This window comes from Tursiops truncatus, chromosome 18 (assembly GCF_011762595.2).
Source record: "Tursiops truncatus isolate mTurTru1 chromosome 18, mTurTru1.mat.Y, whole genome shotgun sequence".
Classification (NCBI taxonomy): Eukaryota; Metazoa; Chordata; class Mammalia; order Artiodactyla; family Delphinidae; genus Tursiops; species Tursiops truncatus.
Window position 1 is genome coordinate 77,557,354 of NC_047051.1, and position 24,117 is coordinate 77,581,470.

At 51.7% G+C, this 24,117-nt stretch overlaps 1 protein-coding gene across 17 annotated transcripts in view; it reads right to left on the reverse strand.

The window, feature by feature from the left end:
• Positions 1 to 24,117, reverse strand: part of ADPRHL1 (ADP-ribosylhydrolase like 1) — a 46,590-nt gene that overhangs the window by 13,615 nt on the left and 8,858 nt on the right. For 2 of the 17 annotated variants that reach the window (XM_073795453.1, XM_073795452.1), the window contains exons 3-8: positions 23,938 to 24,000; positions 14,640 to 14,722; positions 5,278 to 5,442; positions 3,981 to 4,106; positions 2,238 to 2,378; positions 1,107 to 1,234 (exon numbers count right to left, since the gene is read on the reverse strand). In XM_073795453.1, the coding sequence (XP_073651554.1) occupies positions 1,107 to 1,234; positions 2,238 to 2,378; positions 3,981 to 4,106; positions 5,278 to 5,410 (528 nt within the window). In that variant the 5' untranslated portion in view covers positions 5,411 to 5,442; positions 14,640 to 14,722; positions 23,938 to 24,000. The other 15 variants (XR_012327821.1, XR_012327820.1, XM_073795450.1 and 12 more) reach the window with 14 other exon arrangements.

A 24,117-nucleotide genomic window follows, 5' to 3' on the forward strand; every position in this document is an offset into this window, starting at 1 on the left:
CCCCAGGGCTGCGGGTGGGCACTGGCTTCCCGTGTGCCTCACGCCAGCCGTGCCGCAGATAAGCAAACAAGCCAGCTGCCGGGCAGAGACAGCCATCAGGGGGTCTGGAGCGCTGTGATGGGGCTGCTGTGACAGCACAGCTGGGCGCCACTGCGTGATGTGAGGTCTGTGTGGGGCACAGGGACACGCGAGGCCGGGCAGGGGTGCCGCGTGTGGTCAGGGCCGCAGGCCGGCCGGAGGACATGGTTGGGGAGGCCACGGTGGCTTGAGCAGCTGGTGGCTCAGAGCAGGTCCCTGTGGGTCTGTGGCGAAGGCTGACAAGGGGCAGGGGTCAGATTGGGCCGGGGAGGTGGACGCAGGCAGGTCACACCCCTGTGCCTTAGCAGCAGAGTCAGGGTCGGTCTGGGGCAACAGCATCTCCACAGGAAGAAGAACGGTGTTTCTGAGTCTTTCTGCGTCGGGGGGCCCATGAGAGATAAATGAAAGGGCGGTAGGAAGCACCTAAAAAGGGAAGGGTGGACCCTTCCTCTCCCCCTGCTCCTTCCTGACACCTGGAATGCAGATGTGCTGGCTGCAGTGGGAGCAGCCAGTTTGGACTATGAGGCGTGCTCGCAGAACAGCAGAGCAGCCAGACAGAGGATCCTCAGCTCCTCACTGCAAGGGGCTTCTGACTCAGCTCTGATTCCCTTGACGTGAGGATAATGAACTTCTGTCTTGGTTAAACCGCAGTTACAGCGGTTTCTCTTATGCTACCAAACACGATCCTGACAATTTCAGCCACTTGGGGGGGTTTCTCAGCACGGGGAATGCCGGTGGTTTGCACAGACTTATTCATCCCTCTATCCCCAGTCCCTAGAAGAGATGAAGTGAGATGGACTATTTTCACATTTTCAACTTTTCTAGCACAAATCGTGCTTATAATCAGAGAAAATGAAAAGATAAAAGCACCATCCATTTGCAATGGGCTTCCTTCGAAAAGTCTTCCACGGCCCCGCCTGCCAGCTGCTCCCTCAGCCCACCTCCACTGCGGGGTCCCGTACAGCCGGGGGCGGCAGGCAGCGGCCCCGACAGCTCCTGCTCGCCACCCACGTCGCCGGCAGACCTACCTTGTCCCTCTCCTCCGCGCTGTAGCGGTCGGGAAAGCTGGCCTCGTTCTCCGTGTCCTCACTGATTTTTCTCTCCTCCAAGTAAAACTGCCATTTAGCTTCGAAGTAAAACCAGTGCTCCTGGTATTCTAAACACAGAGGCCAGGTGAGCGGGCTGTGGCGGCCGTCCAGCTGGGCGCCGTGGGCAGCGGGCGGGAGGGAGGAGGCAGAGCCCACGCCCTCCGCCTCGGCTAAGGCTCGGGAAATTCGAAAATGCTCACATTGTAGCTACTTTGAAATACCAGCAAGGAAGATGGAGATCGAAACCAGCCCAAAGAATTGCTTGACAATGCGCTGAAGTAAGGCAGCGATCGCAGTATTTTTATTTTTAAGTGGCTTCTCTTGAAAATTCTGAACCTGTGTATTTTTCAAAATTAATTTTATTTATTTTTGGCTGCGTTGGGTCTTTGTTGCTGAGTGGGGGCTACTCTTTGTTGTGGTGAGCGTGCTTCTCACTGCGGTGGCTTCTCTTGTTGCGGAGCACGGGCTCTAGGCGTGCGGCCTCAGTAGTTGTGGCGCACAGGCTCAGTAGTTGTGGCTCACGGGCTCTAGAGCGCAGGCTCAGTAGTTGTGGCGCACGGGCTTAGTTGCTCCGCGGCATGTGAAATCTTCCCGGACCGGGGCTCGAACCTGTGTACCCTGCCTTGGCAGGCGGATTCTTAACCACTGTGCCACCAGGGGAGCCCTGAACCTGTGTATTTTTATTAACTCAACACTGTGCCTGCGAAGTCAGGAGAGAGGACGTTCGTTATCCCTAACTAGCAGCTTGACCTCCAAGCCCCAGAGGCGCTGAAGCGACTTTTCTGAAGTCATGGTAGGAGGACGCTGCTGCAAAGTCTGGAGCAGCAGCTGCAACGGCTCGTGGATGACGGGTGTGTGTGTCGGGGGGGTGCCCGCGTCTCGAGAACCCAGAGGGGATCCCCGTGCTCGCCTGACCCTCCGCCCTCTGGCCAGGCAATACTGCAGACCTTCTTTGTGGGGTCAGCCTGTCACACGGCCCCCCCAGTCTGTCCAAGTCTTCTCTGGGTGTGGCTGGAGCCCACCTCCTTCTAAGGTGCCGGGGGAGGGTGTCAGGAGGGAGGCTGGGCTCACCTGCCAGGTGCCGGATGGTCCTTTTACAATACTCCTCGGCCAGCGGGACTGTCCTCAGCATGTCTCGTCCCCACTGCTCCAGCCGTTTGCCCTGAATGGCATACGACGCGAACAGGGCCGTGCACAGGGACCCGAGGAAGCCTGGGGTGGCAGGAGAGAGGGTCAAAGTTGGCACCAGCCACGCCCCCTCCCAGGTGCTGGACACGCTGTGTCCTTGGGCTTTGCCAATTTGACCTTCAGTTACCGTCTGCAAGGGGGCAGAGGCGGGGTGGGGAGAGCACGATCCCCACCTCTAAGCGCTGCTGTGGGCACGGGATCCAAGCCCGGGTGAGCCCCTGCAGAGCTGCCCCACGAGTGGCCATGGGAAGCGGGACCCCAGGGAGGCGTCAGCCGCAACCACTTCTGGGGCAGGGACGAGCGTCTGGTTCTCGCGCCCGGGGTCCAGCTGCCGTCCTGACCACCTGCCACAGCCCACCTCCCGTCATGGGGTGCTTCAGCTCCCGATCCGAGACGCACACTCCCAGGCAATAAAGGTAAGAAAAATTGACACTTGCCTCCAAAGGCAGTTCAAAAATTGCAAAGGAGAGTGGAGTTAAAACGTGCTTCCCGGTGTTAAGTGTGTGCTGTCCGACCCTAGTCACCAGCCTAGTAATATATAAATTACCCAGCTCTTAAACACGTGAAACAACATTTCTTTAATAAGAGTGGGCAGGGCTTCCCTGGTGGCGCAGTGGTTGAGAGTCCGCCTGCCGATGCGGGGGACACGGGTTCGTGCCCCGGTCCGGGAGGATCCCACATGCCGCGGAGCGACTGGGCCCGTGAGCCATGGCCGCTGAGCCTGCATGTCCGGAGCCCGTGCTCCGCAACGGGAGAGGCCACAACAAGAGTGGGCAATAAATTAACCAATGTTATAGATGTTTAAACTCTCACCCCAGGCTCTCGTACTCATGGCATTGTTTCCAAACGTTCAACATTTTCCTGTTGGAAGGCTGTTTATGTTTAATTCACTTCTGCTGAGTTGGGGGTTAGCAAACTCCTCTCCACCACCCGGACGTTGCCGCCCGGCTGAATTACATGGCTTTGTGCTCAGAGATCTGACGGGCTCATCCGTGGCGTCCGTGGCTCAGCGGCCGCGCCTGCTGTGGACTCAGGTGCCACGGCGCCCGCGTCGGCTGCTTCCTGGAGGGCACAGGGTGGCCCTCGCGGCTCGGGGGCGACACCAGTAAGCCCGGACCCTGCAGGTGACCTTGAAAGGAGCACAGTCACCGAGAGCAGCGACACCCTCGACCCCGGGGGCCGGGAGCCGAGCTCAGCCAGAACTCAGGAGGGTTCTCCTTTCCTGAAGCTGAGCTGGCTGCTCCCCGGTCATGTCTCACAGGCGGGCGCTGGGTCGGCAGGCCCGCCCTCCCTCTGAAGCCCGACCCTGGGGGGCCAGCCCGGAGTGTGGGCCCCCTGCGCACCCCGAGCGCTTTGTCCTGACACACGGGGGGAGCGGCTTCTGCCGCCACAGCCACCGGACCCGGCCAGGGCACGGCGCACAGCGCCCACGGGGCCCGACGGCGGCGCCGGCTCCCTGCTGGACAGCCCGGCCGAAATGCCGGCTCCCAGGGCTCCAGCCAGACCCCAGGCTCGTTCGGAACCGGTGCCGTCCTGCTTTTCTTGTGACGTGACCGACTTTGAAGCGGGGAGAAGGCCTTCCCGTCTGGCCTCCCCACGCCTCCCCGCCGCCCGCGGCTGCCTCACCTGTGGGATGGTTGTGCGTCATCCGGCCGCACTCCACGCTGACCTCGAGGAGCGTCTCCAGCCGCCCCGGCTGCCAGTACCGCATGCCCACGCACATCGCCTTGGTGGCAGCGCCAAACCCGGAGCCTGCGTGGAACGTGGGATACCTGGTCTTAGACCTCTGTGCCGGGGACGCCGGCTCTGGAAGTCTAGCTCTCACGAACCATATGAAGATGTACAAAAACTATGTGCTACCATGATTAGCACAGGGTCATTTAAATGAGTCAGAAGTAGGGAAATTGCCCACATTCCTGACAAAGAAAAGAGAGGAAAGAAGTTGCAAAGCAGCCATTAAAAACAGGATTTTTGACGGGATGAGGAAATGCTCCTTCTGGGAAACGTAGGAGAGAGAATTGCACGCACAGTATGCTTTCAACGATATGTTTCCTCTTTTTTTTTTTTTTTTTCTTTTTTTTGCGGTACGCGGGCCTCTCACTGTTGCGGCCTCTCCTGTTGCGGAGCACAGGCTCCGGACACGCAGGCTCGGCGGCCATGGCTCACAGGCCCAGCCGCTCTGCGGCATGTGGGATCTTCCTGGACCGGGGCACGAACCCGCGTCCCCTGCATCGGCAGGCGGACTCCCAACCACTGCGCCACCAGGGAAGCCCCTCAGTCAGTGAATTTTTAAACTCAGACATTGCACTGTTTTTCTCTAGAACTGTGATGTAGATCGTTTTTACACCTACGTGTCTCTATTTAACCTTTTGCAGAAATATCGAATCCACACTATTTTCTATCCTTACCTGGTAACTTTAGTGACTGTGTCAGGGTTCGTCAGTTCTGATTTACTGCTGTTTCTCTTTGTTATGGACCATGTCTCCTGCTTCTTTATGTGCCAGTAACATTTGATTTGATGGCATCCTTCAAGGTAAACCCAGAAGGACAGGTATGCCCTCAGAGTCAACCCGGAGGGCGTGTCCAGGACCCCAGGAGCAGAGGCCCTGGGGGCAGAGACTGCAGCTGCCTGATAACATCACCCCGAGGACACATGAGATCATCACAGAGACAGACATTTATGCAGGTGGTGTATGCTTTCCTTGATGCACTGGCTAAAAATAACACATTTAAAGGGAAAGCAGTGGGAAAATGTTCCTAAACCAGGGATGGTGACAGAGGAGTTGGGCATGCTAGTGACTCTGAAGCCGGCGCCCAGGCTGGCTGGCTCCCTGGGCGGCCGTTCAGTGGGGTGACAGGCAGGGTAGTGTCGCGGGGCCCTGTAGCCCCGTGGCTTTGGAGGGAGAGGAACTCATGCTCTGACCTTTCTCATTGAAGGGCGTGTGCCAGGCCAGGAGATAGTTGTCGGGCTTCAGCTGCGAGCAGCCCTCGACGGTGGCCGGGTCTACCCGCTGCCCCGGGAGCTTCTCGAGCACGTCCACGTAGCGTCGCACCATCTCACGGTACAGGTCGTCCAGGCACCAGAAGTCTGGGGCGGAAGGGGGGTGTGTGGGGGGCAGGGTCAGACAAGGGGCGGGTGGAAGGCAGCGACAAAGGAAGCGACGACCGGCGTCCGGCCCCATCCCCCCAGGAGGAGGGAGAGTCTGGGGTCGGCTCACAGGACCCTGGCTCCCCGGAGAAACCTGACTGCAGACGAACGACACGCTGTGGATCTCATTGAATTTCAGATGCTGTGGTTTGCTGCTGTGCCTCTTCTAGCTACACACCAGAATCTAGGAAAACCCAGGATCCTCACACACGGCTCGCGGTTCTATCCGAGACGCCCAGCTGGCCTGAAACCTGCCTGTTCCTCGGGCCCTCGGGGACCCACGTCCAGGGTACAGGGAGCTGACCCTCTCCCATCTCCCTGTCAGCGAAGCGGCCAAGTGCACGCTGCCCACCGTCCCCACTGCCTCCTCGTGGGAAGGCGTTCTGGGGACAAGCGTGGTCTCGAGTCCCTCGGAGACCATGGGCCACAGGACAGGGGCGCCCAGGCTGTCACCTGGGTGGCACCGGGTTTGGCTGACCTGTACTGGGTGACCTCACGTGACGCGCCCCCCCCCCCCCCGCAACGCGCCCATCACTGCAGGGTCAGGCTCCTGTCTGTCTACTGTTTCCTCCCAGACAAGGCTCAGCGAGGGGCGGTCACTTGCCGAGGCCAGAGCTGGCCAATGGATTTCAATCGCAAAGCCTGAGCACTTCTGCCATTAAATGAATCCACAGCGTGGTGTACAGAGGCCACACACCCTCCAAAGTTGGGGCCCAAGGTGCCTGGTCACACGGAGAGCAGACCGGACAGTGCAGGGCAGGGCACACCTGCCAACACAGCTGACGGGCACCGGGAACCCGGCCTGTGCGGGGCTGCATCTCAGGCCTCGGGGACCGGCCCTCCTCTCCTGCCTGCCTGGCTTTGGAAATCGCGCGAAGAGCCGTCGTCCATCGGGGCCCCTGAACTACCGCGTGTCCAGCAGCCGCAGCAGGCGGGATGGCGCTTCAGATGCAGGCATGAAGCTGTCTGGGTTCCGGTCCGCACTCACTGTGTGCCGCTGGGCAGGCTACTCAGTGCCAAACAGCGAGTGTGGATTGGAACCACTCTGTGCGTCGGTTCCTTTATCTGTAGCCCCTCGTAATAAACCCGACCTGCAGGGCGGTGCGAGGACCTGATGACGCCGCCCGCAGTTAGAACAGCACCCGGCCACAGTCAGAGTCTGCTGTCGCTGTGACTCGGGGGCTCAGAGGCCCCTTCCACAGGCTGCAGTTTGTTATTAAAGAAAAAAGCTGGGCTGTTTGAAAACTAAACGTAAATTAAATTCCAACTTGTATGTTTAGGGAGCTGAAAACACGTTTGCTTGCCGAGTTTCCGGGGGCACAGGCCTGCCCGAGCGCGCCCTGGTGGCCCGCTGGCCAGAGGGCGTGCGTCTGTCCAGCTGCGCCCGCAGCCATCAGAACTGGGCCCACTGCCACCGTCCTCACCCGGGGCGGATTCCGCCCTGTTCCTGCCAAGGGGACAGGACTCGATCCAACCCGGGGGAGCACGTTCTCGTCGGGGGCCGAGCCGGGAGCTGTCCTGGGGGCCGCCGCACAGGACAGAGACACGCCGTGGGCTCTGCCAGGTGAGGACCAACACAAGGGCACACGGACTGACACGGAGGGACACGGGAACCTGCCTGAAAGCCTCACAATCAGCCCCCGCTGCCCCCAGTTGCGGAGTTTGCAGACCCAGAAGGACACTTGCTGTGCCAGCTTGCCGTGACGCTGTCTTATCTGAGGTGCCTTAGCTCTCCCCTCCGGCTACTTGGGACCCGGCAGAGCAGACGGCATTCCTGTGTGGTGACAGCAGAGCTAAACCCGGCTGCTGGCACCGGCCTGCGGGGTGAGCACAGGGTGACACGTATGTTCCAGCCACTTCAGAGCTGCCGTAAGTTCTAATTTTGCAGTGACGAGCTCACCACTCGATACCTGTGGGGAAGGTGCGCCTCACAGACACCCGCTGCTTCTCTGAAACTCAGTGAAGACCTGCTCCGAAAATCAACCTGCTCCTTAAGGAAGCGTGTCTCCCCTCAAGTCATAGCATCTTCTTAGGACAACTGGGAAACTGCAGCAACTCTCCGAGCTAAATCCTATTTTGGTAGGTGGCGTTTTAACCACAGTTCATTGGAATTTAGAAGTAATTCCCCCAAATAGCATCGTAATGGGTCCAAACTTCAAACTGGCTTATTATTTTATGTATTGTTGAAATAAACTCAGAAGCAGGCTTACTACCCGCAGTGAACAGCTGAGCCCTCATTCCAAACCCCGAAGCGAGCCGTTCGGTTGGTTTTAACCCTAGAGACAGAGGCTCAGCCGGCCGAGTGAATGTTTACAAAACAGTGAAAGTCCCGGTTTAAGAACCTGAGGCTGCAGATGAGCAGAGAGTGATACTGTCACCCGAGAGGCTGCGTGGGAACACAACCCACGGCACGTCCGGTTTGCTGGGGACCCGGGTGTGACAAGCTGGTTTCAGCAGCGGCAGCGGGTGACCCCCGGCCCCCCCCTCACTGCGGGATCCCGCGCTCCCGCCCGCCAGCACGCCGGGGCTGAGCCTCACCTGTGACCAGGGCCCCTGCGGTCGCCATGTGCATGATGGTGTTGTCGCTCACCGGCCACCTCTCTGGAGAGAGCACCAGGTGGTCCAGTCCCCCCACCTTTCCCGGCTCCTTCTGGACCTTGGGGCCCGAGGCGCTGTCCTCCCCGAAGGCGTGTCCGTGCCCGAGTGCATCGCCCACGGCCCCCAGCAGCATCGCAGCCTGAAACTTCTCCATCTCTGCCGGCAGCTGCCGGGTGCCCAGCCTTCAGCGCGCCCCGCCGGCCCCTGTTCTGGTCGCCGCGTCGCCGTCGGGAGCCTCCCCGATCGGCCAGGCGCCCTCTTCTGTCCCGGGCGGGCGGGCGGCACCAATGAGGAAGCCGTCTGGGCCCGCAGCCCGCAGCCACGTGGTGCGCCCAGGGCTGGCTCTTCAGTGGGGGCACCTGCGGCTCAGAGCACCGCTTCAGAGGGCGGTCTGCACGGCGCGCTGGGGAGATGCACACGTTTCTACAGCTTCCAGGTGTAACTCGCGCACCGTCGGGCTCACTGCGTTCGGTCCAGTCACGCGGCGTGCGTCGACCTTCCCCGCGGCCCAGGCGGAGAGCCCGCCCGAGCTGCGGCCCCTCCGCTCCCTGGGCCTCCACCCACCCACTTGGTCTCTGTAGCTCTGCCTTTCCGGGACTTTCAATTACACGGGATCGCGCTCGGCGGCCTCCACGCTGCGACTCGGCTGTCACACGCACGGCTCTGTTTTCCGGAGGACTCGTTGATTATAAAGCGTGTTTATGGTAGAAAACTGCCACGTGCGAAGGGGGAAAGCACGTGGAGCCGCCGCGTGTGTGATCACGGGCGTCCCCGCGGCCCAGCGTCAGCGAAGGCTCCCCGACAGCCAGCCTCCCGGCCGCTCCGTGTGTGCGCAGAGCCCGGAGCCCCGAGGGGTCGGCGAGGGCGCCCCGTGAAGGTTCACGCACCTTAAGCGTTCTCCCACCGATCCCGTTCCACGGGGAAGATGTTCACGGCCGTGCTGAGGCTGAGAGTGGGGGGAAGCCCTGCAAACCAGGGACCTTGACTTGAAAAGAGGGGTCAGGAGAGCTACCACCTCTGTCCCCAGGCCCCTTGTCCCCCAGGTTCTGGTCCCACGTCAGACCAGGACAAGCAGAAGGGCGTCACGCCGGGATGTAAGAAACACGTCTGATAAAACTTAAGTTTCTTTCAATAACAAGATACTAAGATGCCTTTAAATGAACGGGTCGCAGTTCCCTGGCAGTCCAGTGGTTACAACTCCACACGGGTTGGATCCCTAGTAGGGGAGCTGAGATCCTGCACGCCGCGTGGCGTGGCAAGAAAATAAAAGAAAAGGTAAATGAATGGGTAGTATCATCACAGCACTTATTAAAAGAGAGGTTCTGGAACCCGACTCTGGCCGGCACAGTCCGAGAGGTCCTAAAGCAAAAGTCCTTTACGACCAGTGCAGTTGGCCCGGGTTGCTAGGGTGCAGGCTCCCTCCCCGAGGGCAGCCCCTCAGACAGCCACCCACGTAGGGAGAAAGGCACCATGTGGCAGAAGCCGTCTATCGCTAGGCAGAGGTACCGTCTTCGGCTGGTCTCTTTTGCTGAATCTGAGGCAGCAGACACTGTCGTCGAGACGCTAAGAGCAATCCCACACTATCTGGCCGATGTCAGCGAGAGGAAGAGGTGAGGCGAGCCCACTGCATCGTTCCTGCAGTGTTTGCCAAGCCCCGGCCGTGTGCCACGAGTCGTGGGTATGGCTGTCCCCACAGAGCCTGGAGCTGGAGACATATGTAATATCCCACTTAAGCGTTTACTAAGGTAAAAGAACACACTGACATGTGCGATGTCACCAACATGGAAGGAGGTGATGCTGTCCAGCCCAGGAACTCCCGGCAGGCACGGGGAGGCCACGTGTGTTAAACCTCCCACGTTTGGTTAACCCGCATGTCTTCACTGTATGTATAGTTTGCGTTTCAGTGGATCAGTTAGGTACGTAACTCCCGCCAGTTCAAGGAAATTCGTGTATTATGAGATCTGTGACCGCCCACGCGGAACAGGTGTACTTAGCAGATACCACGTGATACCTAGAAAGGAAAGTATGTGACCCAGGCCGTCCGTGTGGGACGCGATCCTGTAACAAGGCGGCAGGGACACAGGTTGGGAGGGTCCCAAGTGTGGTGGCCACTCCCCTGACGTGGGACCAGGACCCTGACATCCAGGGCCCTGACATCCAGGGCCCTGGCATCCAGGGCCCTGACATCCAGGACCCTGACATCCAGGGCCCTGACATCCAGGGCCCTGACATCCAGGGCCCTGGCATCCAGGACCCTGACATCCAGGGCCCTGGCATCCAGGGCCCTGGCATCCAGGACCCTGACATCCAGGGCCCTGGCATCCAGGACCCTGACATCCAGGGCCCTGACATCCAGGGCCCTGACATCCAGGGCCCTGACATCCAGGGCCCTGGCATCCAGGACCCTGACATCCAGGGCCCTGGCATCCAGGACCCTGACATCCAGGGCCCTGGCATCCAGGGCCCTGGCATCCAGGACCCTGGCATCCAGGACCCTGACATCCAGGGCCAAGCGTCCGAGGACAGACCTGAGAGGCACCATGACACCAGGAAGAGAATTTTAATGTTTCCAGAGTCCTCAGCACTTTCACAGCACGCACGACTTAAACGTGTATTACAGAAGGGAAACCTACAAGTGTTGGAAGAGCCTTTGTCACTGTTTTGGTATCTGTTGATAAACAACTCCACAGAACACCTTTTCTCTACATAACTTTAAACCTCAAGAATGAAACAGTGCCACAGACCTCATGATTCTCACAGGCCCGTCCGAGTTCCATAACCTCTCTGAACAGAACTCTTACATGTCAGAACCCACGAGGCCTTGAACGACGTGTTACAATTGGTGAAGTTTCTATTAACGCCTCTTAGAACTCCAGTCTTACAGGTAGAGGACGGGGCAGCGGGGCCTGGGAGAGATCAGGTGACTTCCCTGGCCCTGCACCTTGTGACGGGCCGACCCGCCCAGGCTGGGTCTCCAGGCCCCAGGCCTGAGTGGGTCACATGTTTGAACGCCAAACCAACCACACATTTTAGGCACACTTTCTGGAAATCTGAGTGAATTCCCCTCTCCTGTGAAATCACCCCGATTTATCTGTCTCACAAACGGGGTTGCGGGCTGGGCAGCGAGCACGCCTGTGGCGTGAAGATCGTTCCCAGTACGAGGTGGGGTCCACACAGCGGTTCTGGACAGCGTCCCCCCGACAGGGGGCACAGGAGGCCGGGCAACGAGACGCGGACACACATGTCCACCTGCACGTGACGCGGCTTCCGGTGTGGGGTTTTGGGACAACAATGTGTATTTTGCCTCCCAAGTGTGACAACCGTAGGAGGGCGGGTGGGTGAACAGTACTCATATTACAGACGGCTGAAAGGAGAGAACGCTGATGTTTAAATCTATAATTTATCATGAAAGAAATAAATTTTCATGGAAAAATGTCCTTTTAGATACTTTTTTTTTTTGCGGTACGTGGGCCTCTCACTGTCGTGGCCTCTCCCGTCGCGGAGCGCAGGCTCCGGACGCGCAGGCTCAGCGGCCATGGCTCACGGGCCCAGCCGCTTCGCGGCATGTGGGATCTTCCCAGACCGGGGCACGAACCCGCGTCCCCTGCATCGGCAGGCGGACTCTCAACCACTGTGCCACCAGGGAAGCCCTTAACTACATTTTTTAAAAGCATACTTTATGACGCTTCTTAGGAAGCTCAGCTGACGTTATCATAAGTAAAGCAGACCCACTGACTTGCAGGCAATTTAAAAGAACACTTTTCTGGAATCACGATGACACCATCGCTGTGCAAACTGCAACGGTGCGTTAACCTGTAAAATGATTCCCAGATGAGCATCCAGAGAAAAGTGAAATGAAAATAGAGCTGATAAATCCAGACACTTGATGATTCAAAAAATATAAATCTTAACCCTGGCACCAAGTTCAAAACCGCCAGCATCCACGACACGCGTCCTCTTTGGGGCACGTTTCCAGCAGCCTGACTTGGAGTTTCTCGGGGTGGTTACGGACAAATCAGCGAGTGTGGTGAGCACAGCCTCGCTTTGGGTCATGATCAACAGCCACCCTGCAGCCTGCAGACAGGCCCCAGCTCCTCCGTAAACGCGGAAATCATGCGGAGGTCTCTTATGATTGGGTCTCTGGGCGCCCCAGCAGCGAGCTCAGAGGGTCTCCGTGCGGCGTCCACAGTCAGCGGCGTCTTCTCTAAGCAGCAGGAGAGGGTCTCCAGTCTCACGACTCGTCAGGATGACTTCCAAAATGGGCAACGGGCATGGCTGGCCAGTGTCTCCTGCAGGACAGCTCCCTTTTCCCCTTAATCCATCTCGATCTTCTGCCTAGAGAGGGCTGCCTTAACCACCCGTGACCACTGGCCGTGCACATTCTACGAAATCATCTATAAGAACAGGCCCCACTCCTGAAGGAGAGCAAATAGATTTTTTAAAAAAATCAACGACTTAGAGCAGTATTTTTACATTCAAAGTATTTTTTCACAATCCAACTTTTGTATTTCAAGAACTCAAATGATTTTAACTTTCTATAGCCTGTGCTCCACTTAAAGAATTGGCTAAAGTGACCCTCTTCTGCTCTAGCCAGACCAGGGTTGGCAAGTGCTGGTGTGCTTGTGTGGAGCCGGCCCTGTGAGGACCGCCCACCCTTGACCCCGCCGGGAATGTACACAGTCACCTCCTGGTCGGGCAGAGGGAGCCGACGGTGGGCGGGGCCGGGGGGTGGGCATCCTTCCCTAACGGGGCAGCGCCCACAGCTCAGCAGGCAGGCAAACGCTCCCCGAGTTCTGAAATGTTTGGGGTGGGGGCCGCAGCAGGCGTGGTCGTGCTCAGGTGAGCAAATGGAGGCTGCGGTCTTCCGTGAGCTTCGGCCGTGCGACGGAACAGCCGCTGCAGCCACACGCGGGGCAGCGGGCCCCAGTGACTGTCCTGCTTGAGGTCTGCCTCAGGGCCTCTGCACGTCCACTCTGAAATGGCTTAGCTCGGACAACTGTCTTCCTGACTTTACCTAAATATGAAGCTGTATTTTCTTTTGTGTGATTTACAAGACATAATAAAGTGACTACTAGTCACTATGATCACCACCCCCGTCTCCGGACGGGGTCGGGCCAGGAGTCAGCAGGTGCTGTCCGCCCCGGGGCCTGCGCTGCCATCACTGACCCGTGGTCCGGGGGCAGAGACGTGCGCGCCCGCGTCAGTGCCTCTGGCCATCGCCTGAGTTCCGACTACTTCTCGTACCTTCTTCATCTTAGCTGGACACGTCATCTGCAATCGTATTTCCAAAATCTAGCAGAAGGTTCCAAGTGTTTCTTGGGATTGATCTTTTGCGATGCTTCTAATACACAAGAGAAAAAAGCCACCAGACTTACGGTACAGACTTAGCTCTCAGGAGTTCTACTGGCCTGGCTATCTCAGAACAGAATTTGATAAGGAATAAGTACCGGAACAATATTGTCAGAAGTTAAACTAATAATAGCGCTTTGGGTAAACGCTGAGCGCTACATAACGCCAATGTGCAGATGTAGAAAGCAGACTTATTTAGACACAAATTGAAATAAAACTTTAAAAATACAAAAATTATAAACTTACTTCAAATCAAGAGGCAGCACTTTTAATCTCTTCACCTAAGCCCCAAACCAATTCAGAAACAGGGCGGGCAAGTAGCATTTTGATACATTTATTTTCCTAAATACCGGGGAGTTCTTTGAAGTGGTATGGGACACTTTTCCGGAAATGCCTCGGTAGTTCCTCGGTACTTCAGGTGCAGCGAACACGTGCAGGATACCCGCCCGCAGCTCAAGGGGAAGCCCCGGCCCCGGCCCGGCCTCCCCTTTATCTCCCAGAGGCTCCCAGCTCATAAGGCAGCAGGTGCCGCTGTGGGCCCGTCTGCACACGTCACAGGCACACGGTTCACAGACGGCTCGCCAGCTCGTCTCACACCTCAGAACACGCGCGTGACCAGCACAGTGTGCTCTTCTGCACCTGCCGTCCCACGTGAGCCCTGTGTCCCTCTGCCGCGTGGCGTTCTGGGGTCCTTCCCAGGCTGCTCCAGGAGGGCTTTCCCACACAGCCCCCACCCCGCCACCCGGTGGAAGGGCTGCTCCTCGCACGCAGCGGGGCCTGAGCAGGACAGCACGGCCACCGCCCGAGGTCAGGGCGGCCCACACCCTGCACGCTCCCCGCAGCCGCAGCCGAGACCCCGGCCCGAAGGACCCGCCCCCCCGGGGCCAGCTGAGCCCCCACTCCTCCCGAGCGATGCACAGGACATCCGGGGTGGCCCCAGCCTGTGAACACAGCTGGTGGGGGGGCCCGCTGGTGGGCAGTCCAGAGGACGCGGCCTCGGAGCAGCCGGGGCGGAGCCCCTGGGCGCCGCTTTCAGCTGGTGGCAGAGCGTGGCCGCGGGTCTGCTGCTTGGTGACTTCTGCGCGAGGCCCTGGCCCCACAGTGCCCGCGGTCAGGCCCTCAGTTAGTACGGAGGCCACCGCACCCACTGAGCCCTCCCGCGGGGCCCCGGCAAGCAGAAAGCCACTTACCAACAAAAGGATGTTCCAAAGATCTAAAAACTTAAGCCTTCCGGAGAATACCAAATTCCAATACGCGACGGCCATTTCTAAGTCTGGCGAAAAAAGGGAAAGAGCATTAGTGAATCCCAGTTTCTTTTTCCGCTGCACAGTGACCACTTCTCAGCGCGCTGGTGTTCACTTACTCAATAACCATCAGCAACCTCACCTAGAAGTGACACGAGGGCTAATGCGTTCAGAAGTGTTCCTGAAGTTGTGTGTAATCTAATTTTGTAACTCCGGGGAAATGTCTTTTAAAAAGGATTTGTTGCGAATTCCCTGGCGGTCCAGTGGTTAGGACTTGACACTTTCACTGCGGTGGCCCAGGTTCAATTCCTGGTCAGGGAACTAAGATCCCACAAGCCACACAGCACAGCCAAAAAAAAAAAAAAAAAAAAAAGGATTTGTGTACTATGTTATTTGGACATGTAAGTAAGCATCCCCTAATTAAACCATTTCAAAGACTCTCATTTTCTTATGTATTGGGCTTTCTTGAAAGCTGAACCGACCTGGATACTATTAACACATATCATTTATTTTTAAAAAATAGCCCAATGCACTTTCTAAGTGATGAACTACAAGTTAAAAACTCATTTAGAAAGGAAGGGACACAGTGCTTTCCAAATAGACCTGCCTTGCCACTTAAGAACTAAAACAGAATCTGATTCAAAAGTCGATCATATAAGTACTATAAAGACTCGGAACTTCTTGGGACTTCCCTAGTGGCGCAGTGGTTAAGAATCTGCCTGCCAATGCAGGGGACACGGGTTTGAGCCCTGGTCCGGGAAGATCCCACGTGCCTTGGAGCAACTAAGCCCATGCACCACAACTACTGAGCCTGTGCTCTAGAGTCCACGAGCCACAACTACCAAGCCCACATGTCACAACTACTGAAGCCTGCATTCCTGGAGCCCGTGCTCCACAACAAGAGAAGCCACCTGATGAGAAGCCCACGCACCACAATGAAGAGTAGCCCCCACTCGCCACACCTAGAGAAAGCCCGTGCGCAGCAATGAAGACCCAACGCAGCCAAAAGTAAATAAATAAATTTATTTAAAAAACCCAACAAGCTTAAAAAAAAAAGACTTGGAATTTAAAGTCAAGACAATTAAGCATGTTTATCTGGTCACTACTCAAAGTCAACGTCCTCAGTTTTCATTTTTCCTTGGCTGGAAGGTAGCGATGATCTCACAACTTCTATACAGACCGACACTGTGGGGCTCGATCATAAGATGGTGTCTTAATGCCACATGAACGCGACGCTGTGGGGCTCGATCATAAAATGGTGTCTTAATGCCACATGAACGCCGTTTCAGGGCTGCAGTAGAGGATGCTCCCCGACCCACCGTGCTTGGAATACAGACTCATTCTCTGCTCACTGCAAGGTTAGTACTGATTTCTTTCTATATGATTGATACACAAGTACGTCAAGGGGCTGAGAAGGTTACTTCCTAAAGCTGACAGCATTTAACCATGTCTGCGAGCACTCATCACTGTCGGATGACCAAACAGTCATACTGCAATAATGCTTACGGGTGCACACCAGTTAGATTAATGTGAAAAGCTGATGAGTAAACATTTAAGGTAACAAATTCCTTTAAATGCAAAATACTCAGCTAATCACTTTTCAGATTTTTACCTAAATCTGGTTTGGTCCCACCTGGACAAAAAACTATTAAAGCTGGAGCTCTGACCTGAGCTTTCCAGGGTCAATCATTAACACTGGATGAGCAAAAGAATCTATGAGTAGCAGCCAACTTTAAATAAAATGCCTCTGTTCCCTGTGTGTTTAAAGTGCATGAGATGTTCTCAGTCTGAAATAACCTGGAGTCTTAATCAGAAAGAAAGCAATGGTCAGGAAATTGCAGGAGCTGGTAGAAGGGAAGGCTGGCTGGACCTTACCTACGGGGCCCTCGGCATTTACGCCTAGATGATTAGTCCCGTCCTGCTAAGTCTGCATCCTTATCACTTAGGAAATCTATACTCAACGCATCTTAATGATGAAAAGTGTCACACTGAGAAATGGAGGTAAACCTGGGGAAGAAAGAAAAATAAGATTTTTGGCAGATATTAAATCTAGTTACTTTTAGGTTCGTTTGGTCCTAGAAACCCTTCTTATAAAGTTCCCGATTTGTATGTTTGCAAACCACACAACTAAAGTAGAAGTGTGCATTTTCAGAGACCTAGCATCACTTACATAAACACGCCGAGTGCTGTCCTGATGGACTTGGCCATTTGCAGAACAACAAAACTCAAAATTACAGAACTTGAGAGCTGAAATCAAGAATAAAAGCTACTCCAGTGACCATAAAAGGAACCTTCACAGCACCTATATTCTTTCCAATAACCTCTTAAAATCCTACCTCCCGAGTAAGAAAATGTTTAGAAGGTACTCCCTTTAGAATTAGATCATAAAGATGTTCCTTCTGTCAAAAAAGGGTCTTTGGGCCAATGTAAAAATTAGCTAATAATCATGAAACTTTACTTCCTCAAAAATTATGATTTTTCAAAGCCAACTGATTGCAGACTCTAGCCAGTATAAAACCATGCTAAGCTTCTTACCTCAAAACACAGGGTCAAGGAGCTTTAATGATCTCCTCTTTTAGCCTATCAGTTAAGCACAGGCTAAGGAACCATCACACACAAAACAATACAGCACATGCACATCTTCACACACACATAAGCAGACACAGAAACCTGAAGGAAAGGAAGGGTTCATCTGTGGGTTTTTTTTTTTTTTGATTACCCCTTTCCACTGCTGTCCATGCTTTTTCTAGGAATTATAGGAACACTTGTATCAATCTCTTTAATTTATATTTAACCCTTCAGAGGACAGACCATGTAATATACTTTGGAAATTGTAAAATCAATTGTTCCATTTGGGGTTCGCAGCCGTAAAATTCCTCATCTTGCTTTATTTTTGTTAAAAAAGCCCTCAGAAAACCTTATAAAATAAAATGTATGTGAAATGTTCAGGCATCTAACCATTTTATATTCCTTCAGTTAGTCTCACGAAGCAAAGAAACAAAATCAGTAACTGCTCTAATTCTCTAGTGAATGATTTTTAAAATATATTTATTTATTTATTTATTTTTGGCTGCGTTGGGTCTTCATTGCTGCATGCGGGCTTTTCTCTAGTTGCAGTGAGTGGGGACTAATCTTTGCTGCGGTGCATGGGCTTCTCGTTGCGGTGGCTTTTCTTGCTGCGGAGCACAGGCTCTAGGCACGCGGGCTTCAGTAGTTGTGGCTCGCGGGCTCTAGAGCGCAGGCTCAGTAGATGTGGCGCACGGGCTTAGTTGCTCCATGGCATGTGGGATCTTCCTGGACCAGGGCTCGAACCCGTGTCCTCTAGCATTGGCAGGAGGATTCTTAACCAGTGCGCCACCAGGGAAGTCCCTAGTCAATGATTTTTTTATAAACATGTTATTTAAGTGTCTATAGGCATAAAAATAAATAAGACAATGTTTTCTTCTCAGTAAAGGAATTACAGGATAAACTATAAATTTCACCTTTTGTGCTGCCTCATGCTACGGCAGATCTGTTTAAAATAGAGGCTAAACGTACTAGGCTCCGTATTGCCAAAGTGTTTCAAAATGCTCCGTACCCTCATACTGAATTTCTTCGAAATTATTCATGCAGAAAGAAAGTAAATTTTTAAACTTTCAATTAGGTAATGAATTGAGACTGTCACGCAGCACTCCACCGTATTCATATTTTATAACTTCTATGCGCTGCTGACGGTAAATGTTTGGGCTGTTCCTTGTTTTCTGGTCACAAAGAATGTTGTTAAATGGTTTCTGGACATGTATCCCGGCACACAAGTGAATGTGTTGCGGCAGACACCCACCCATGATTTCATGAGTCTTGTTAAACAGTTCTCCACGCTGACTGCCCACCAGCGCCGCTCTGGAGCTGTCCTGGAAGAGTGAGTTGTCTGGAGCCGTCCTGGAAGAGTGAGCTGTGTCTTCTCATGTGCACACTGCCATGAATGAGGCTGAGTGCCTGCTTGTACTTTCACTGGCCATATGGAATGCATCTTTCGTGAAGGCCTTGGTCAGGTCTCTTGCCCATTCTCAGTTAGGTTATCTTTTTCTTGTTGTTCTGTGGGAATTCTCTACGTATCAGGGACACAGGCCTTTGTCAGTTGAGTATCTCATGGCTCCCACCCCTCACGTGGAAGCCTCTTCACTTCTCGATGCTGTTTCTTGGTCAGAAGTTCTTATTTTAGCGTAGCACACTCTACAGTCTTCTCTACAGTGATTTTTCATGCGTTTTACAACCTGTCCTACTGCACGGCCATAAGGATATTCTCCTCCAGTATTTTCTAAAGGTTTCTGCCTTCGGCCTTTCACACTGAGATCTACAACCCACCTGAACTGACTTTCATGTACGGTGTGAGGCAGAGATCAAGATGCATTTTTTCCATACGACCAGACCATTCTCCCAGGACCATCTGCTGAAAAGCTGTCCCTTCTCCGCTTCTCCAAAGGGCCACCTTTCCCATAAATCAAGTCTTCCTGTAAACACGGATGTTTCTGGGCTCTCCATTCTGCTCCACTGGCCTATTCACCTAATCTGGCCCCCAATGTCATGTACTCTTAATTACTGGAGCTTGAAAAGTCCCATGTTATGCTCTAATATCCACCCCCTCACTTTTCTGTTACTGTGATCAATTACATTGATCAACTTTGTAATGTTAAAAAGATCTCGCATTCCTGGACTACAACAAACATTGTCATGACAAATTAGCCTGGTGTTTTGGTTGATTTGTTTTGGGGGCTTAATTTATTTTGCTGAAAATTTGTTTAGGATTTTTGGGTCTTAGTTCATCATAAGCATCTTTTGATTCTTATGACTGGGAGTGGCCTATAATTTTCCATTCTCAAAATGTCCTCTCTAGGCCTTATTATCTAGGTTGTGCTGGCCTCAGAACATATTGTGGAGTGTTTCTTCCTATACTATTCTCTGGAAGAGGTGGTGTGAAATTGGTGCTATTCTCTTTATTAGAAGCTTGGTAGGATGTGCCAGTGAACCAATTCTGGCCAAGAGTTTTCTCTTTGAAAAGATTTTAAATTATGGGTTTAGACTCTGTAAGAGTTATGGAACTATTTCTTCATGTGTCCATTTCAGTAAGTTGTCATTTTTAAAAGAACATCTCTATTTCATTCAGGTTTTCAAATTTACTAACATAAAGTTGTTCATAATACTCTCATCCTTTAATCTGTAGGGTCTATAGTGATGTCCCCCTTTCATTCTATATTGGTTATTTGTTATTCATTACTTTGTAAGTGTTCACATAACAAGCTTTTGGCTTTACAAATCCTTTCTACGTACAACTTTTAAAAAATTTCATGAAATGACTGCCTGTTTAAAAAAATTAATTCCTTCTGTCAACACTCTTAACCTCCTGCTCTTTTCTCTGCTTGTTAAGATGGATGCTTTCCTTACTGATTTTCAACTTTTCTTTCTAAAATATGCATTTAAGAAGCTGAATCCTGCAAGTTTTCATATGCAGTGTTTTATCATTCAAAATACTTTCTAATTTCCACTGTAACTTTTCTCAACCCAAGGGTTATTCAGAGGTGTAATATCCACACTTATTTCAATCTATCTTTTTGTTATATTCCTCGTTTAATTCTATTGTGGTCAGAAAACATGCTCTGTATCATTTCAAGTCTTTGAAATTTGTTCAACTTACTTTACGGCCCAGTTTATGGTCAATGTTTATAAATGTTCTATGTCTTTTTGAAAAGAATATGTATTCTTCAACATCAAGGGAAAAGTTCTATCTCCTTTTCCAAATCTTCTATTTCCTTACTGATTTTTCATCTACTTATTCTACCAGTTGGTAAGATGTGAGAATTCCCCACTTTGCTTGTAGTTTGTCTCTTTCTCTTTAGAGTGTTAACTTCTGCTTTAAATAAACTATTACCCTCTTGGTGAAATAAAACTTTTATCATTAAGAAATGTCCTTCAGATTCCCCCTCCCTCCCTCCCTTCCTCTCCTGCTTCTCCTTCTTTCCTCCATCCCTCCCTCCTTCCTTCTTTCCCTCCCTCCTTGCTTCCTTCCCTCCTTCCTTCCTTCTCCCCTTCCTTCCTCCTTCCTTCCTTCCTTCCCCCTTTCCTCTGCTCTTTAATTCATTAACACATAACTTTCCCCTCCTTGTTGTCTCCTCCATGTATATACTGGTTGGTTCCTCTTTGTGAACATGTCTCTAGTTGAGACATGATGTGAGGTCTTCTGGAAATGTGATACCCGTTGCTAAATACCATCCTGCTCTGCCTGCCTTGGGCTGGAGTTGGGGGAACTGAGAACTCAGGGGATGTGCATCCACAGCTGAAAATGACCAGGAACACAGAATTCCAGGGCCTTAAGAAGGTGGAAGCAGACCCACCCTGGAATAGAAGATTAATTGTGCATAAAACCATGGAGATGATGCTGACCAGACCATTGCAGGACCAGTCTGAGATGATTATTGGAGCTGACTGTGCTGTTCTGCATGTAGCCCCCCCTCCCAGCCTGTATACACCTGAGACTCCCTTTTAAAATCTTTGTTCCCTAACCAGCAACTTGGAGATGGTCTGAGGACACTAGTCCACCATCTTCCCAGGTTGCTGGCTTCCTGAATAAAGCACCTTTTATTTTTTCAAAAAAAAAAAAAAAGAAAGAAAAGGATATGCCCTTCATTATCTCTAGAATTACTATTTGCTTCAAAGTTTAATATTAACAGCCACGTCAGCCTTTTTTTGGTTAATGTTTGCATAATGTATCAGCTTCTGTCCTTCAAATTGTTCTGTGCCCTTATGTCTTAGTTGTATCTACTGTAGACAGTACACATGATAGTTGACTTTTTAAAAAAATTTTTTAAATTTTATTTATTTATTTTTGGCTGCATTGGGTTTTCGTTGCTGCGCGTGGGCTTTCTCTAGTTGCAGCAAGCAGGGGCTACTATTCGTTTCGGTGTGCAGGCTTCTCATTGCGGTGGCTTCTATTGTTGCGGAGCACGGGCTCTAGGCATGTGGGCTTCAGTAGTTGTGGCACGTGGGCTTCAGTAGTTGTGGCTCGCGGGCTCTAGAGCGCAGGCTCAGTAGTTGTGGTGCACGGGCTTAGTTGCTCCGAGGCATGTGGGATCTTCCCGGACCAGGGATCAAACCCATGTCCCCTGCATTGGCAGGCAGATTCTTATCCACTGCACCACCAGGGAAGCCCCACGGTAGTTGATTTTAAACAATCCATCTAACATTTAAGTCACTTACACTTAATATAATTATGTAAATGCTGACATTTTCAGGCTTAAATCCTCCATTTTATCATGTGCTATTTGTCCTGCCATAAACTAATTTTCCTTGTGTGCTTTTTTTTTTTCTTGGATTCTTTTGGATTGAATTTTAAAATAACTTTACTCCTTGCTCTCTTATTTAGGAATTATATATAAATTATAATTCTCCTACTGTTTTTATAGTCATTATAACATATACAAAGAGCGAACAAATATTTTCCCACTGTTTTACCCTTTTCATTCTCCTAAAAGCATCTTTTGATAAGCAGAAGTTTTTAACTTTGATGGAGTCCGGTTTATCAATTTTTTCCTTATGGCTAGTGCATTTTATGTCTTCCCTGAAAAAGTGTTGCTTAACCCAAGGTTACAAAGATAGTCTCTTAATGTTTTGTCTCAAACTTTACGGTTGTCAGTATCTTGTACAGGTCTACAATCTAGCCCCAATTAATTTTTATGTATGATGTGAAAGAGGGACCGAGGTTAAGTTTTTTCACCTTTACCCAGTTGCTTTGGCATCATTTGTTGACAAGGCTCTTTTTTCCCCCATTGAAATAATAAAAGCTGACTAACAATCTTGCAGTAGATGAACAAAGTAGTAAGACTTCACTAATTCATTTCAAGACTTACTCTAAGGCTACAGCAATTAAGAATATGTGGTGTTGGGTTAAAGACAGATAAAAAGACCCACGGAACACAAGAGAGAAGATCCACACAGACAGTGTTTTGTCTTTAAAAAGATGTCAAGGTATTTCATAAAGTTTACTCAGTTTACCTAAGAATCCTGCAGCCCCAAGAAAGGATGTAGAATTAACTGTTAAAGGCAGGTGTTCTAACCAGTCAGGAGTTAGCAGGCAGGAAGACACGTGGAGAAATCACAGCAGAGCAGACACAAAAGCCAAAGCGTTCCTAGAGGTTAGTGCTGTTCAGACTAGAAGCAAAGTCCTTCACATCTCTAAAAACAAGGTTATCTCCACAATATAGCTCACTAATACATTCATAATACTTTTGTTTAATATTTTGAAAAATAGTTTCACCTTTAACTGCTCTTTGAGGTGTAGAGAGAGCAGTCCACCAACCATCATTAACTTGTAAGCTAAAGTTATGTTCTGTGTACTCCAGGTAAGAGGGCGTGAGATGATCTAAAACATTTTGGGAAGATTCACTCTCAAAATCTTTAAAATATACTTTTTAAGTTATGATACTTTATAGGATAATAGGAAGTTAAAAATTTTACTTGTGGGCTTCCCTGGTGGCGCAGTGGTTGAGAGCCCGCCTGCCGATGCAGGGGACGTGGGTTCGTGCCCTGGTCCGGGAGGATCCCACATGCCGCGGAGCGGCTGGGCCCGTGAGCCATGGCCGCTGAGCCTGCGCGTCTGGAGCCTGTGCTCCGCGACGGGAGAGGTCACAGCAGTGAGAGGCCCGCCTACTGCCAAAAAAAAAAAAAAAAATTTTTACTTGTACAGCGTATTTCTAGACAACGTCTAAGAAATGCCATCAACCGTCTCTATAAGAAGCACTTCTTTCCAAAATGTCCCATTTTGGGGAGACTTTAACAGGCGGGACAACCTGTAGTCCAATGCCAAGGGAACGCTTCTTTAAGAGGTCTTTCCTATTCTAAAACTACTGGTAACTCATCTAGGCTTTCCTAGGTGAAAAGAACACGGAACACATATGCTGTTACAAATTGTTACAATGATACCTTTCGTTTGGTTGGTTTTATTCAATACCAGGAATGTGGTGCGATATTAGAAATAAAGTCTCATAGAGTTTAACGTCACAACAGACACATGGGTTTAGTGAAAACAAGCACGCTGTCAGCACAGCCTCACAACATGTTTACCTAAGGCTTTTGAGCTCCTTCCGGGGCTAAAAATAAGTGAGTTTAGGTTGTCAACACTGAGCTATCAGAGTAGCAGCAAGTCAGCTTTTACACACCTCCTGAAACAGTAATAAGCTCAGTGATTAGAAGAAGTTTATGTACTTTCATTTACCTCTCCGACTCATCCAGCAAGTCAGAAACACGTTACGGTATGGATGAAGCTTTTATCCCAACCCTGTAGGTAGAACAGGGAGGTGTTACAAGCAAAAAGACAGAATGACATTTTATTAATGCTTAATACAGCAACACAACAAATTATACATGGAGCACACAGTATTATGAGATAAATTAA